The 18,800-nt window shown below is 35.5% G+C and overlaps 1 protein-coding gene across 1 annotated transcript in view; it reads right to left on the reverse strand.

The window, feature by feature from the left end:
* The window catches only part of LOC107589407 (UV radiation resistance-associated gene protein-like), a 127,368-nt gene that overhangs the window by 68,108 nt on the left and 40,460 nt on the right, over positions 1–18,800 (reverse strand). The window contains exons 9-12 of the mRNA XM_016277833.1: positions 15,182–15,266; positions 12,332–12,419; positions 11,830–11,890; positions 7,785–7,950 (exon numbers count right to left, since the gene is read on the reverse strand). Coding sequence (XP_016133319.1) covers positions 7,785–7,950; positions 11,830–11,890; positions 12,332–12,419; positions 15,182–15,266 — 400 coding nt within the window. The remainder of the gene's footprint in view (positions 1–7,784; positions 7,951–11,829; positions 11,891–12,331; positions 12,420–15,181; positions 15,267–18,800) is intronic.

Raw genomic sequence — 18,800 nt, forward strand, 5'->3', positions numbered from 1 at the left:
CCAGGGGGTCGAAAGGAGCTTCCAAGATCGCAAAGAACGTTACGGAAAAAGAATTGTGTGCATTTTTAGTGCTACATTGAGAAAAGAGGATAGTAGATCAAATTGGTCTAGGAGCGAAAAAACGCCAAACCGCATCATTTGGTCATAGATGAGGCAGGAAGGAACCTCAGAACTGCACTCCAAGACAGTCTCACTGGGACACAATCGCTCTAATATGCATGGAAAGAAAAGGAAAAGAAAGCAAAGGTATGGGGTGTTGGTAGCTTAATGGTCAGAGCTGCTAACTTCAAGTTTATGCATTCAATCCCATGTAGGGCTGACCTTGGATCCGGAATGTTATTGAGAGTCAATTCCTGTCCATCCAATTAGTGCGTTTTAAGTCACTTTAGAGCAAAGGATTGGCTAAAGTAGTGGATGGAAGAGCGTTAATAAGAAGCAAAGAAGGTTGCACGTCGAAAATTATGGTTTTATGGTCGGAATGGGATTCGTCAATTTCATTTACGAGACTGGTGGGTCGATATTACAGCGAATGTTCAGGTTTAATGGATGAGCCCTGCACAATTTAAGCAGCTGTAAAATCAAGTAAACACGGAAATGACTTAGAATGTGACTTTGGAATGTGGCCTGATTCTACAATTACAGCTAAAGTGACGTACAGTTCTACATAACAAGGAAACATCGGCTCTGTTTCAAAACCTAGTGTAGGTTTTGTTAGCATCCTAACAAAAATGGAACCTCAAAAGGGACTGACTTGGATATATAAAGGAGGCAGCAACAAATTCATGTGAAAGCAATACTCTTGTTGCAAGGCACTGGGCAGGACCTCAAGAGCCCTCAAACCAAATTTGGAGTGTCTATCTCACATCTTTTAACACCACCAACAGTTGAACAGTTCACTTGGCCTGGAAATAAACTTTTTTCCTCTGATTTCTTGCGTCAAGACAACTACCCAGTGTTTTTAGGCATTCTACCTTGATTGCATTTTCCATACAAAATTAATTTGATGCTGCCTCAGAATTTGTCTTAAATTAGGTTTCTTAGATAGTAGCCTTATTTTGCTGCTTACGATTTGGAACAATTTTTGCAGTGAGAGTGCACATGATGCTTTAACATGATTTCAAGGTACTGTAGTCAGTTAACTAGGGTTTGAAACAGAGCCATTATAATTTAAAAAAATGACAGTATAGAAAAACAAGATCTCCAAATGCTTCACAGTTATGACACTGGGAATGTGGCCTGACAATTCTAGATCTCAATTTATATACACAGTAGGCTGGAAATTCAAGAATGTTGATATCAGCTGTTAAGCTCTGAAGATAACATTATTATTTCAGAAAGTGAACGTATAGAAAAACAAGTCACATTCTTAATAACATCTCTCCCACATCTCATTAATTATGGATCGGTTACGCCTAGTCCTACAGAACCAGGTCAAAAGTGACTGGATGTGGAAAATGACAGAATAATTCTTAATTTGAGTTCAGCTAACCAACTCCGTGAGTTATCAAATGTCGAGTAGATTTTTGGCTCTACGATTGTACATAAGTGACAAATGACTAGTGATTATCGCCACAATACTCACACTTCACTCATCTTTATTCACAATCACTGTCCTGACAGCTTTATCATCAGATGGATAAATCTTGGCCTGGGGTGGTCACATCAGTTCGATCTGTGTATACACAAGCTGGGTGATTGGATGAACCCCTAAACAATTTGAGGGAGGTGAGGTCAGAGGTTGTTCCAGCTTATGGGCCACCTCACTGACACCTAGGGAACAGTAATGGTCTCGTTATGCACAATAGTAAGAAATGTCTAAAAATTGGATGTTGGAAGGCATAGTGTTAAAATATCTAAGATGGTAACCAAAGCTGCTTGTAGGTTTGACCCTGACATTGAGACAACTATGATTGTGTGGCTTTCAGAACTGGATTGTGAAAGACTTGACATTTCAAATCAACTCCTGAGTTTGAAATGAATCAGAATAGAGGTAACAAACAGGATGAAGAATTGCAATGTAAGGAAGTAGAATTACAATTATTCAATTAACTTAATGTACATGTAATTTTTAACTAGAAAAGCAAAATTTGTCTTGTTTCAAAATTTTGAGAAAGTTTATAGATATTATGAACAGAATGACAGACAGATAGAGACAGAATCATAGATTAAACTATAGATAGCTAGAACAACAGACAGACAGACAGCAACAGAATGATAGATTAAACTATAGATAGAATGATAAAACGATATCTAGAACGTTAGAACGATAGACAGACAGAATGATAGACTGAACCATAGATAGAATGATAGAACGATAGCTAGAACGATAGACAGACAGCAACAGAATGATAGATTAAACTATAGATAGAATGATATAACGATAGCTAGAACGATAGACAGAAAGACAGACAGAATGATAGATTGAACTACTGATAGAACAACAGAATGATAGATAGATGTGATTCCCCTTAGACAGGATTGAAAAAGTGATTGACTGACTGACAGACAGAAAAAAACAGAACAATAGACTCACACTCATGAATTGAAAATAATTCTTAAATTCTGAATTCTGCAAAGCCCTGCCTTGAGCGAGCGGCTATAATAAGTGCACTTGAAGTCACTTTGGATAAAAGCATCTGTTAAATGACTACTTACTTACTAAAGCTCCAAAATGGCAACTTGATTTGCTCTGTCTGGCTGCAGACCACAGGCTACAAAGAAAAGTCATACAGTAAGTGCAGTTATGAAGACCTCCAGTGTATCTTCCCAAACTGAAGGAGATGAATGGACTGCCTAAACTGCAGCTCAGAGAACACCCACTACACAAACCCAAGACCCTGCTACGACAGAGACAGACCCATGAACACCAGACCAACAGGCCATGAGAGAGATAGAGAAGATCATTTAAACCGTATTTATCAAGTGTAAGGCTGACACAATGTTAAACAACGACACGTTGGGGCTGATTACAGCTCATATTGCTGTAAGTTATGGTGTGTGGAGGTCACGAGGTCACGGCAGAAGCGGGGATAATAGGATCTGGCTCGTGCGGAGTTAATTATGAGGGCCACATAGGTCCCTCTGTTCTCCTCCTTGTAACTCATACCTTAATGAGCTTTGGAGTCTGACTTCTGAAGGGTTAGACCTTCATCTTCTCAGCGGCACCTGATTCATCTGCAAACACACATACATGGGGCCGTTTAAACAGCTGAGCGGTTTCACCCCCTGCTCAGCTGCTGCTAATGGCCGCCCCTCACACAAACAAGCGTACATTCAGAAACACACGGACTGAGGGTCACCAAGAGGGTGTCCTGATAATTGTTTGACTTTCATAACAGCACTGTCTCCAGGGAGGTGCTGTGACTGGCAGAGCGGGAGGTGGGTGGCCGAATGTACTGTCTGTGAACCTTGTAAAGGCTTGTCCTTCACTGGTGCTCTGCAGAAAGACGGCCTATTGAGTTACATTCATGCGGCTGAAAATTGCAGAACATCTAGAGATCTAGACATCAATGTGGAACGCAACACGTGGGGGACGTCTGCACTAGACATAACTGAGAATCAGAAATGTTCAAGGCCTAATCTGAGCCAGCCGCAGCTAGGGATGTGGTCATTTCTATTGCTGGAGGACTCAACAGATAAATCACACACTATTATCTTTTTAAAAACTATTTTGTCTATGTAAAAGAGCTGAGGAGTAGCTAAGCGTCACTTAACGTAGTGACGCTAATCAATTACAGGGATAGTTCAGGCAGAAATGAAAATGCAGTAATCGTATTCCAAACCTGACTATTTTTCTTGTGCGGAACACACAAGATACTATGAAAATTGTCATAAAAGTTTTCAACAAAGTGAGGTTATGTAAATGATAACAGAATATCTGGATTGAAATACATTTTACAGTAGTTTAACAGTAGCTCAAGCTGCTTTAAAAATAGCTTTTAGATAGTTAGTTGCATTTATTATAAAATTATGTGTAGTTTAATGCAAACACCCTAAGTTAGATGGATTTAAATAAATGCTAAATTGCATAATCAAAAACAATAATCTAAAAGTTTAAGATATTATCCACTTCAATGTACACTACAGTTCAAAAGTCTGGGGTCGGTAAGATTTTTTTCTTTTAAATAAGTCTTTTATGCTCACCAAGGCTGCATTTATTTGATCAAAAACACAATAAAAACAGTACTATTGTGAAATATTATTAATTTATTACAACATTTGTTTTCTATTTTAATATATTTTTAAATGTAATTTATTCCTGTGATGGCAAAGCTGAATTTTCAACAGCATTACTCCAGTCTCTAGTGCCACAAGATCCTTCAATAAAATCATTCTAATATGCGGATATATTATTACTATTATCAATGTTGAAAACAGTTGTTATGCTTAATATTTCTGTGGAAACCATGCTATTTTTTTCAGGATTCTTTGAAGAACGGTAAGTTAAAAAAGAAGAGCATTTATTTGAAACAGAAATCTTTTGTAACATTATAAATGTCTTTATTGTAATTTTTGATCAATTTAATGCATCCATGCAGAATAAAAGTATATATTTCTTTTTAAAAATCCTACAGACCAACATTTTTAAACAGTAGTGTATATTAATATTATTTAATACATTTATTATTACTATAATTATTAGACAGACATCTTTAGTGGTACATTGCATCTCATTCATCTCGTTTATTTCAGTGCGTCACACCACCAGTTTTTTTAAGAGTGTCCCAATCAAACCACAAGTTTCCTGTGGCACAAAAAATAGAACATGGTGCTAGTAATGCAGACACCATGGCTTTGGTTTCCAAGGAATGCATGAACTGATAAAAACTGTACATTGAATGCATGGATAAAAATATCTGCCAAACGCCGTCGTAAAAAAAAAAAAAAAACTCACAATACATATTGAAAAATCAATCAAGGCATGCAAATATTATGTTTTTTTATTATGAGTCATTTCCGAGCACTTGTGCCCATCCCTAGCTGCAGAGTGATCAAGCCATCACACAGCACGAGGGGAAGAGCTGGCACATTCCAGGATCTTTCTTTTAGCCCCCATCTCTCTTACCTCTCCATCTTCATCCTCCTCATTTATAAGCTGTTGAAATCAGCCATTAATCCTACATCAAAAGCAGAGAAAGGCATCTCGACCCCGTCATTCAAAAGGGGGCCCATCTGATTATAACAATCCAATTTTATTGCGAGTTTCATTAAGGGGCTTTTTGCCATGTGCGGAATGCAGGAATGTGATACCTCTCTGGGCATGTGCACCGCAGACATGTAATCAGCACACACCAGCAGCCTCGTTTCTTGGATCGCTTCTGCTTAGTTACGGCACCAAAACACAGAAAAACAATAATTTGAATGAGGTAGCCGGTGCTGTAATTGCAGTGCCCACACATTCTGCCATTAAAATGTCAGGGTCTTCGGACCCCACAGGCCAAGCCCGAAGAGTGTGCATCCGTCTCCATGGCAAACACAGCATAGTATGCACACAAAAAGTCAAATTACATGCATCTTAAAACACGGTAGGGCAACATCACACCCTGAGGATGCAATTTAACATGAAACTATGAAGATTAGGGTAAATAAATGCATTCATGGCAGACCAGGCAAAAGTGGTGGTTTCAAGAGTTGTGAAAGAATCCCATTAGATGATGAAACGTTACTCTAGCTGCTAGAGCTATAAACATAGACATAGGATGGATGTCAATGGTTAAAACTGGATTACAAACCGATTTGGAGGAATAGAATGAACCTTAGAAGTAGTAGTGCACTTAATATTGCTGTCCCCAAATGACAACAATGCACTTGTAACTCTGAGGTTTACAAAAATTTCATTTAAAAAAAAAAAAGTATAATTTAGGAAAAAAAATCTCTCTTTACCATTAACAAAAGAATGGAAGCCCATTTCTGCCATGAAATAAAAAAAATATACGTAATATATAATATATAAATGTAACGGTACTTGTGACTTTTTCCTCACAATTCTAGCTTCTTTTCTCACAATTATGAGTTTATATCTCACAATTCAGGCTTTTTTCTCGCAATTCTGGAGAAAGAATCTGCAATATATAAATGAAAAGGTCAGCAGAGTGAGATTAAATCGCAACTGCAAGTTGATAACTGCCAATTCTGAGAAGAAAAGTCAGAAAATTCCTACATATAAACATATAAACTATAAATTCGCAACTACAAAAAAAAAAAGTTAGAATTTTGAGATAAAAGCCATGATTACCTTTTTTATTTTGTGGCATGAAAAAAATGCAAGATGTAAACTCAGAATTCTGGTGGAAAAAAGTCAAATTTGCAAAATGTAAACTTCTGAGTTTATATCTCGCAATTCTGACGTTTTTCTCAGAACTATGAGAAGAAAATTCAGAATTATGAGATAAAATGTTAGCAATTCTTTATTTCGTGGCTGAAATGGGCTTCCATACAAAAATGACAAAAAAAGCCAAAATTAAAATAAATAAATAAGAAAAAAATAATTAGAACTTTACAAAAAACAAACAAACATAAAAATTGCAAATTTAAAAAACGCTGTAAATCTGCTAACATCTCAATTATGAAGTTATGCAGCTTTGATAAAATGTCAATTAGTAAGATAGGCACAATAAGTAATTTGCCACTAGAGGGCGCGTATTCAAAACAAACAAAGAAACAAAGGCGTAGTTTGATGACGCCGTGACTGAGTGTGGAATCATGGGAGTTGTCATCTTCATCTTCACAGCCGAAGCAATCCGATGGGCCTCGGGCAGAAATCATGTTCATGGATGAGCTAATATATTAAAGATTTATTAACGTCGTAGTATGAACTATGAAGCAGAGTGAGGCGGAAAGACGCTGAAGCAAAACGAGGCCGCTGAACGAGCGCGACACACGGCTCGAAAGCAGCGGAGCTTTTATTATGCCACAGTCGACCGCTTCCGCTCCTTCCGGAAAGCACCAACAGTAAGCAGCGCTGTTTTATCATACTAGATACATTTGAATGTTGTGTTATAATGCTACTCTGTGTGGTCGTCACCCGTCTAATAAAATACATAGCATATTAAAGCGTCTTTGGTGTTTCCATGTTTTCTACAAAACAACGCAAATCGAGGCGTTATGACGTCATTGGCAGGCGACACGATGACACTATGGACACGGTCCGTGTCACTAGTTAAAATTACTTATTTCTATGGATTTAAACATTCGTCAAAACATTTGGGATAATGTAAGTACACAAGTCAGCAAAATATATAAAACTGTTCTAGGGGTTTTTGGATATTTTAATATAAAAATCTTACATATTGTGCCTTTAAGACACCAATGAGAAACCTCTTTCTATTCATCTAGTTATTCATCTCCCATGCTGCAGCAGACGTGGTAATCTACTGAGAGGGAGGATGAGATAAAAAGATGAAAGAAAAGACAGTTAAAGAGGAATGGATGAAAGGGAGGCGAGGTGAGCACATGAAAGTCAGAACCCCGTGGCGTTTAAGTAGCGCTTAATCCAAGAAAGGCCTTAAACCACCCCTGAACACGCATATTGAAACAGACAGGTGGACAAATTACACACACATAAACCACAGGTGCAAAAAGATGCATAAATATTCCTGTGTTAAAGGAAGAAAGTTTTTAGAGCGTAATGCATAAGATAAATCAATTGGTTTGCTTTTGTTGCTTTTCTACTGTCAACTATTAATAACAATAAAAAAATGATTTCTGTGATACAGAGCTATGAAAAATGTGATTGAATTAATTACTAAGCAATAAAACTTAAAGAATCTGAAAATCATTCTTACTCTCTCTCCTTCTCTGTGAGTTTGTCAGTGATGGTGTCTTTGATGGAGGAGCGGGAACCCTTGTGGATGACTGGATACCTGAGCGGAATCTGCAGGAAGCTCGATATCATCAGCACCAGGTGTGCCGTGTAACCCAGAGCCACCGCAACACTCCCATCATCCTTTGCTGCAGCAAACAGAGGAAAACACAGGGGGAAAAAAAGTTCAAAGAAGAGAAAATAAAACTCAAATAAGACAGGTGAATCTCGAAGAAAGGTCTGGGTCACATTTAACCACCGAAAATCAAAAAGGATAGAAATATATTTTAAAATTTTTTTTAAAAAGAATCCTATTTTTAGGATCATCATTTTATTAAATTTTTTTTTTTGCATTGTGACATTGTTTTCCTGACAATCACATTTCCAATCCAACGTTCACATTACTGTAATGCCTCTGCATTATAACAGTTCATTCTCATTATAGACATTTATATTTATAATAAAATACATAAAACAAAACACATTATTTAATTACAGCTTAAATAGTACTTTGATAATATATTATAATCATAAATAATATAGTGTCTAATAAGTTATATATGTATTACAAAATTAATTCTCATTATAGATTTTTTTTTTAATAATAAAATACACAAAAACAAAACATTGATTCATTAAAGCAAAAACTACAATGCTGAATGCTAAAAATATTTTAATAACATAATTATACATAATAATAATAATAATACAGTCTCTAATAAGTGATATATTTGTTACAAATTAATTCTCAATATAGAATTTTATATAATAAAATACATAAAACAGAACACACAAACTCTTAAAGCAAATAATTACAATACTGAATATTAAAATATTTTAATAATAATATTTTAATAACATGTTAGAATAATTATAAATACTATTAATAATATAATGTCTAAAAAAATGTATATTTATATAACACAATCATTTCTGTAATTTATTATTTGACAAACCTGTTTGTTTAAGAGAACACTAAATGTCACAATGCTAAAATATTATTAATACAAAATGGTTCTTCATTATTTATACAAGCCTACAACCTCAATTTCATTTGAGGTCAAGATTTGTACATTCTGTTTTAAAAGATGAGTCACAACAATTGAAGTTAATTCACTCCAATCTGAGGTTATAAATCAGAGGCCATTTGTTAAGTTGATGGATGCTGATGAAGGCCATTCATTTTGTTGAGTCTCCTTAGGGCCTTTGAGTTATAAGGAGCCGCATAATAACCTAATACCATGCAAAACTTCAGTTCACCCCAGCGATGCCCTTTCCTGATGGGGTCAAAGGCATCACCAGAGGCTACTCTAAAGCTACTCTAAAAAAACAAGGATCGGCTAATGCTAGTGTTCAGTCTTTAAACATGTATAATCACACTGCGACGTGTGCATTTCCTAAATAATTATATGCAATCTAAATCACTCTGATGGCCCCATTACTGTCTGAACGGCAACCTTTCAGGGCATTTCTAGCAAATTCAAACAAAAAGCCCAAATGCCAAACAAAAAATATTTGGTTGCTGAGCAACTGGAAGGACAACAGGTCAACTGGTTATTATGGGTTGTGAAAAAAAGAATGCAAAAAGCTTTTTTCTCTCTCTTAAAAGTAGTCATAAAAACCACACTTTTCATAAACATGCATCCAAACTACATTTCCCAGACATCCCTACAACTACACATGCTTCATTGTACTCACTACATTTCAGCTTACAGAAGGTTTCCAGGCTAGAACAGCCACATACTTCCAAATGAAGAAAATAAGCTGTGGACACAGACCATATCACTTATGGAAAGCTATGTGAGATTTATTTAGTATAATAAGTTGTATATGCATAAGAGTTGGCGTGCTTTCAAAATGCATGAGAAACTGTGCCAAGCAATAGCCACATATGTGAAAGACTGCATATGCATGTATGTGAATGCGTGTCGGTGAGTGCGAGGTTCAACCTGGCTTCCATTAACCTCTTTGTTCTTTTGAAGTAATGCCTCTCCTGCCTGAAAAAGGCCAAACCTGATTCCCTGCGACACATACAGTGCTGCCTAAAGGTCTCATGGGAAATGAGATGAATAACTCTCTCCACAGCCAGTACAACAAAGGACATCACTTGTACCCATCACACACAATACATTCGCCTTATTAAAAACCCCAAAAGCCTAACTATAGTACTGGGAGATGAATGCCCTAATAAAATCCTTTTCTCTTATATAATGCGAGAAGTCAGAAGGTCCGACCACGGTTCTTGCTGTGTGAATAACTGACTAGAGTGATCTCACTCGTAACCACAAGCTGAAGGGTTCCGTGGACACAGGGCCCCATTGATCAGAACAGAGGAGGATGATTGATTGATGGCCTGGAGCCTGTGATCCACAGCCAGACTGAAGAAAGACAGAAATCAAGGGAATTGAAGCCAGTGAAGCAGAACTGACTGGGGATTCAAGAGCTCCTCTCCAGATGAGTTTAGATTTGCTGTATCTCATTCTGATTTAATTCAGAGAGTGATGGCTGGAAATTCACAGTTACCAATACAGAGAAATTTGGAGTAAATATTTCCGACTTTTTTATGCAGACATATACTGTATGCGGCCAGATTATTAACAGATGCTCTATTCATTCTTTTTTAGAAACCTCGCACTTTTCTACTCAATTTTAAACGTTGTCCACTGAAAAAAATTAAGCGTGGTCCACTGCTGCACACGTGCCACAGTATCGATACAGAGCCAGCTGTATCGATACTCGTATCGTCAAATCTATGTGACGATACAACGTCGTATCGCTATTTTGAACACAGCACTATTGAATACAATTTAATGACATCAAAATGAACAGTTTGCTGAAATTTAATGAAAAGTTTATGAAAATTCACTCAAAAAAAATCTGAAATGTAACAAATGTGCAATATTTTACTTATATGAGCAACATTTTGGAGCCAAACGGGCACCATTTTCATTTTAAAATGGCCAAATATCAACTGATTCATCAGCTCAGGTTAACTAAAACCGTTAAAAAAAACATTGTTACTTGAATTAAAATAAATGTTAACTTGAAAAAAAAATTTTTTACACAAACACACACGCACGCGCACACAAACACACACACACACACACATATCCATACATTTATATTTAATTTTCATGTAACAGCCAGTATTTGCATCTGTATTTGTATCTGTAACAATCACAAAATTATTCGTATCTGTATTTGGATAAAACCAGGTGGAACTTCGTACAGTTACTTGAGAAGACAGTTATGACTATCTTTTTTTGTCACTGAACAAATATGCCGTGTTAAACTAAAATAATTATTAATTTCTAAAAATAAATGTATCATGCAAGCAGAGAGATGTCATTTTTTTTGTTTAGTGATCATTTGAACTTGAACACGACTGAATTAATTCAAGGCGCACATTTTCATTACGCATTCTTTAAGCGAGTCTTTTTTTTTATTATTCACTAAATAATAACGAAAACTGAAATACAAATAAATATTATAATATATATTTGAATATATGATATAAATATATATTAAAAATTATATAGGCATTTCTTAAAAACACAAAAAATGACAAGACATAATAAAAATGACAAAAACAAACAAAATTACTAAAACTTTAAATTTAAAACAAAAATGGAAAATCCAAAATTACGAATTAAAAATATTTATAAAAAGTACTGTATTATTTTATTTCAATATTATTTCAGATCCCTCCTTCTGCTTAGTATGCTTAGAAAAATAAAACAAAACAAAAAATTAAAAATGTTGTATGATTTGCCACTTTATACATGTCCAAAGAACAGACAGTGCAGGATGAATTACAGAAGTTTAATATTTAGTGTGAAGGATTTCACAACACTATATTAGAGAACAGAAAATGAGATTTTTTTTTGTCAAACTGACTAGATTTTTGGACTGACTCAAGAGAAAGCAAATATTGATCAATTAATTGGTTAATTAATAAATCAGTCTGTCACCACTTGAACAACAGGAATGTTCATTGAGTATATTTAATTGCCAAACTCCAAACTTACCTTGAAAGTCTTCCGAATTGGGCAGTTTGACACCACAAATCACATAATCATTCTGATTGTTCTGCAAAGAGAACAAGAAAACAACAGAAAGGCAGTCGTGAGGCACAGCATTCTGGAAACAGCATGAACAGCCGATTAATCAAATCCTTTAAGCAACAACTGAGAAAGCTTGGCAGAGGATAGTTTGGTCTGAATGTGGTTTTCTGCTCATTTTCAGTGGCTTTATTCTGTAAACTGATTTGACTGGCAGCGGGACTCTGCGGGTGCCAGTCAATGTACGCACTGAACAGTAGTTCTAGGTCATACTGAGATGGTGGGAAACCAAAACTTGTTAACAGCCAGTAACACCAGAGTCTGCAAAGACCCTGACCTCTAACATTCCCATCAAGCCACACGCTCCAGTCATCAGCACAAAACAAGACAGACAGGAAGCTGCACTATGAGTGTTTCTGTTGAGCGTGTTTGAGTGTGATGTTGTTTGTGTGTGGAGTTAAACACTCACCACATCAATGGGATAAATGTAGGACAGCTCTGATATAAGCTGACGACAGCGGAAGGTGAGCTGGGCGTTGGATTTTAGAAACAGCTCTCTGTTGAAGAACAAACAGAAGAACTTCACCATATATTCAAATTAAGTGTAAACAAAAATGTAAATTATTTTTATCATTAAAATAAAAATAATAAATTACTCTTTATTTCTATATATGATATGATATTGCTAATACATTATATAATTTCTGTTACAATATTTTTTACATCATTTATTATTATTAATCTTTATTTCTAGGTTGATACATATTAATATATTATTAGTGTTGTAGTATATTAATAATCAATTGCAATATTTTAATTAAATAATAATATTTAAGAAATACATTAAAATTGTTAAATTAATACTAATAAATAATATTATATTGCTGTTATAATATAGTTGTTATTATTATCATCATTTATCTTCATTTTATTTCTAGATTGATATATGATTTAATATTTTATTTTTATTGCAATAAATTAATAATAATAATAATAATACATTAATAAATAACTTATTAATAATTAATAATAATAAAAGTTAAACAACATTAATAACTGTTGTTGTTATTATTATTAATAATAATAATAATCATTGAAAACAAATGAGGATGATGATCATTATTATTATATAAAATTAATACACGTGTAAATATATTATTCTAGAAAACCTGTGTTCGTACATCCACTAAAAACCTGTGAACAACTGGTTAAAAACAGTAGCTCTAGCAGCATTTGTGTGCAGATGTCATATGGATATTTATATTTCTCTACTAAAAAGAAATTCACATACATTTTAGTGTCCAAAATTGTCTAAATACTTTTTGGGGCTACTGTATAACTAGCAGTAGTCAGTCACAAGACAGGAAATAACAGGGAGTCCAAATGACATGAACAAAGAGGGGAAAAAAGAAAAAGAAGAGGAAAAAGAAGTATTAATTGCAATGTTTATATTAGCTTTAGGAAGTTCACTTCGCTAATGATGCTCTGAATCATCTCTCTAGTAATGGTAAGAACTACTCAATTATCATAACTGCCCAATTACAATGAACTTCCTTCACGCTGACCCCATCCTCCAGTGGTACAACCTAATCAGGACACATATGTCAAGAAGGGGACACACCATTACCTCAGGACGGGGGGAGGCTGGGGACAGGCAAAGCTAAAACCAAGACCTGTCTAGGTGAGGTGCAAAGGGTTGAAAAAATGTTTACTTTTCATGTTCAGCTTTCAGCTACTGGGTCTGTGACTTGAGGAGAAAGATGAAGAGTAATGATAGAGGATAATGTGGTATTCATTTACAGCCATGAAAAAGAGGCAGGAAGGAAGTAATGATGAGGTATGAAGGATATACCTTCCTTACTGGACTATAGCTTACATGTGGGTCCACCAGGCCTGCTCTACACCACCCAAAATCCGGTCAAAACATTTCTATCCAACCACTGTTAAACTGTGAACATAACTTGATCTGTCTTTACTGGAAGTGGGTCTTCAATGTGCCAAAAACAGCATGAGATGCAAATCAGCGCCCAGAGACATCTGTCTGAATGTGTGTGATGGTAGTGGCAATACTTTTAAGAGGAATGAATTTAAAGTTGTATTTATATTTTATAATAAATAAACTACCGGTCAAAACTTCGGAATAATTAAGTTTTTTTTTTTTTAAAGTAAATTAAGAACGTTTTTTAAGAAATCTCTAATGCTCACCAAGGCTGCTTTTTTTTTTTTTTGATCAAATAAAATACTGAAAAATACTGAAAACATACAGTAAAAACAGAAATATTGTGAAATATTATTACAGCTTAAAATAACTCTTTTTCTATTTGAATATATTTTCAAATGTAATTTATTCCTGTGATGGCAAAGCTGCATTTTCAGCAGCATTACTCCAGTATTCAGTGTCACATGATCCTTCAGAAATCATTCTAATATGCTAATTTGCTGCTCAAGAAACTAATTTCTATTATTATTAATGTTGAAAACAGTTGTGCTGCTTCATGTTTTTGTGGAAACCATGATACACCATCATTTAAAAGTTTGGTGTAAGTCAAAAAAATGATTAATTAATTAATATTTGTATTCAGCAAGGATGCAATTGAATTATTGCAAATTGTTGGCTAATATAAACAAATATATTACATAAACGTAACAAATATATGAATAAATATAATAAATATTATATTTGTATAATTAAAATATATATATAATCATATAAAGAAAATCAGTTGTTGATGGAGTGGTCAGTGAAAGTGAGTGCTTGATGCATAAGCCTTGGTGATCATGTGGGTGAAGATAGTTCAAGACTGGATTATATCATTTCCTGATCCCATTTCCCCCTTCTGACTACTGATATTTATTTTTTAAAAATGTTAAAAGGCAAAATGGACAAAAATAACATAAATGATAGCAATGTTTATTGCAGCATTACCCGAGGCCTGACATCTGTGCTTCAAACAAGAGTTTGAGGAACACCACCAGTCGTACAAAAGCATTATTTCAGAGGTCAACCCACTGTGTGTGACCCTTTGGGTCGTGTCAAACCCATCAGCGCTGGCACAACATAATCTGTTTATTGTCACACGATGCAATTCAAGTGGGTGGGAAAACACAAATATATCCAGCATGCCCTCAGTCTGCTTGAGTTGACCGTCTAATCTCCCAAAGCGCTCCCAAAAAAACGACAGAACGAAGGAGTACCAGATTCTGCGGCCCATCACGGTAATGTCTGACAGATGTGAGACCACTGGACTGGAGGGTAGAGAACGAGGGATGAAAAAGAGAAAAGAGAGGGACGGATAATTGCAGGTTGCCAATCACTCACCTTTTGGCAGTGCATTCCTTCTGTAACTCCGTCAAAGACTTGCGCTCAGACTCCAGACCCTGATGCTTGGTAGACGACGCCTCCTCTGAGGAGATGAACAGACAGGTGGAGAGAATAAAAGAGAGAGAAAAGACGGGAATGAGGTGAATGAACAGGTAGTCTCATTTGTGTTTGTACAGGTGAGTATGTGTGTCTCATTTTGATGGCAGTCTATTAAATTGTACCGTCTTAAAACATAGTCTTTCATCATTATAAAAACATTTCCTCTACAGGGCAACATAAAACTAATTGAGATTCAAAAAATGCTTGCAGGGTTTTTTTACATAAATATAACGGCTCATCATTATAATAAAAAGACGAGAGCATATAATCAAAACACTCCTGACTTGAAATTTGGGTAACAGAGCAGGATAAGACATGCTTAGATTACAAAAAGTCTGAAAGAATTTAATGATGAAATTGTGAAACTCCGCAATCTTAAATACTCTGGTAAACTGTTATTGTACTTGAGTACATTTATGGGTGTTTCTTGAACGATGAACTTTCTTGAACTACTCTGACCTTGTGAACTTTTTAAAAATACAATTAAAATATTCTTATTTACAAGTAATATTTATTTTTTTTTAAATGTATTTCATCACAATCATGGTACACTAATCGAGTACACTAAATTTTGTTAAAATGTTATTGGGGGCAAAATTGTTGGTTGTGGTGGAAATGATGCCACAACTGAATGTTGTAATTTTTATAAAGATTGGTAAAATATTTTTTTTTACACACATTTCAAAATGGTGTGTTTATTTCATTTTTTCAGGTTTTCAAATTAAAGTTACATTTAAAATTATTATTTTCCTTTTTTTTAATTTTACAATTAACAATAAATAACAATGAAACAATGAATTCTAAACATGAAAGGTATTTGAAAGTAGAAAAAAAATAAATGAAGGCATGGAAAACTACAATGAAAAAAAAATCTAAAATAAAATACTGTGACCTATATATAACGAAAAGGGGGAAAAATAAATGTATTAGATAAATGTGTAATAAAAATCAATTTCCTGAAGTTGAACACACACTTTGAAGCAAAGCTCCAAAAGAAACAATGCATATTAAAACCCCCAAATTACAGAAGTACAAAATAATATTGTCTCTAACTGCTGCTCTGTGCAGAAATCCAGTGTGTTTGTGTACATTCAAGGAAAACAGAACAGTAAATCTCCATCTGATTGCTGGAAAGAGATACACTCTGCCCAGATTATCTGGCTCTAAGGGTTTTGCTGATGGTGTTCAAAAGACATTTCCCAACCTAGCCTGCATGGCCAATTGGCCATATAACCCTCATGTGATCAAAGCATCAGCCAGGAGCATGTACGTGTGTGTGTGTGTGTGTGTGTGTGTGTGTGTGTGAGAGAGAGAGAGAGAGTGAGCTGCTGTGGAATTCATGTGTCAGCCCCACTTCTATGCAATACTGTTGTGGTCCATTATTTCAGACATAATATCTACAGAAGAGGGAAAAGATAGAAAGAGACAGAAAGCAAGAGAGATGAATAAGTGAGAAACGAAGAGAGGAGGAGGTTTTAAATTCCCTCTACAAACAGATCAAAAGGAGGATAGGCTGAAATTGTGGTGTGCCCCAGGTCTCTGTATTTGGACCAATAAATATACAGTGCATACAGTATATATTCAAACAAATACACACACACACACACACACACACATACATATATATATATATATATATATATATGTGGTCAAGATTGCGTGAAGATTCTTCAAAATAAAACAATTTTCCCAAGGAAGAAAGTCATACGGGTTTGGAATGTCATGAGGGAGCGTAAACGACGACAATTTTCATTTTTGGGTTCACAATTCCTTTAAAGAGTTGATTCTTGTCTGTTCTTTTCCACTTCACTTACATAAAATAAGAAGATGAGGGAAGATGAGTGTGGAAAGAGAAAATCAAAGCAGACTGTCTGTTTTTTGTTTGTTTTTTTTAAAAAGGGGGCAAAATTGCTTTGTTCTGACCCGCACTTGTAAAAACAGAGAGCGTCTGCTTTATAATATGCCTCACATTCTCTTCTCTTTTACTGTTCTGTGGGATCTCTGTCCTAAAGTAAACCTTGGCGGGACAACCTGGACCCTGGTGCTGTCTTTCTGAAGACATGGGAGGTGTGAACCAGGGAAATTGGAAGAGAGCTCATTGTCGCTGGAGCAAAGCGATCCCATATGCAAAGCCTTGAACCTCTCATTAGGACGAGACAGCAGGAAAAAGAAAAAGGGCGAGAGGCAGAGAGATAGACTGGAAGGTCTAAATGCTTTTGTTCTCTACTTGTTCTCTTTAAATGATCCCCTATGACAACTCTGCTTTAGTAATACCATCTCTCTCGGCCATCAGAGTTGTCAGCACCAGGTAAAGGCCTCCTCTTTGCCGCCTACACCTTTCTTAAAGACTACTGGCAGGAAGTCATCTGCGTTTGCTCTGGAGAAACAACAGCAGAGGTTAAAGGGATTGTTCACCCAATAATATAAATTCTGTCATCATTTACTCACCCTCTATCTTTTTTCGGTTGTGAAGCACGAAAAGACATTTTGAAGAAAGCTTCAGCTGTTTTTATCCATACAATTAAGTTAATGAGGACCAAAACAATACTGGACTACAGAGGATTTAATTGTAAGGTCAAAAACAACCATGGAGACAACATTAAAAATACCTTCTTTTATCTTCCAGAGAAACAATTGATCTCATTAACTAAAAATTAAAGATGAAAATATTAATTGGCAAAACATTTTTTATTTTCCCAATGATAATGAGATGAAAAATACACATAAAAGCTAAACCACAGAAAACTGAAGCAAACTGGTGTTCTAATGAACAAAAGGACTAGTAAACGTGTGTCCCCTTGCTCTGTACTAATATTATTTTTCAATTCTTTAAATTTTCCTCTTCGTTTGTGGAGTGCCTCTACATCTGACGTTTACAGGCCCATGGTCCCGAGCGCAACTACCAATCATAACAACGTCAAATCGCTTTTACGGACATAATTTACAACATGTGCACGGACGTGACGAGAAATTAAAGCGAGGGAAACGGTACAGAAAGCTTGACCCTGCAAAGCTTTATTCTGTGCTTCAATGGAAACGAGGAAGCGCTCAGTGACCAGAACCAGCGGGGGAGTGCGAAAGCACATGACTGCAGCTTTGTACATTAAACAGAGATGAGACGTGGTTACACTTAAGTCATTTTGTACAATTTCTGGCAATCTCCCTTTGTAAGTGGGATAAACTACGGTAGTTTTGGAAGGAGGCTTTCATGCTGTTTCTAGGAGTGCTGGTCCGGTTAGTATCATAGAAAATAAGTGGTGACTGACAACAGCTTAAAGGACCATTAGTGTTTAAATGAAATTTAGGTGTGGGGCATTTGTTAGCGAGAATGGGAAAGGCAGGCCTCAAATAAGAGGGACATGACGGGAAAGAAAAAAAGTTGGAATCTCTTTCATGTCACTCCCTGAAGAGAGCGCTTTTCTCCCTTTTCTTTACTAATAATAACCCACTGAATATATTTTAATGAGGAGATGTTGGCAAAGAAGGGAAAGGGAAGACCAAATACACATTTTTTATA

This window comes from Sinocyclocheilus grahami, unplaced genomic scaffold, assembly GCF_001515645.1.
Source record: "Sinocyclocheilus grahami isolate Dianchi unplaced genomic scaffold, SAMN03320097.WGS_v1.1 scaffold7.1, whole genome shotgun sequence".
NCBI lineage: Eukaryota > Metazoa > Chordata > Actinopteri > Cypriniformes > Cyprinidae > Sinocyclocheilus > Sinocyclocheilus grahami.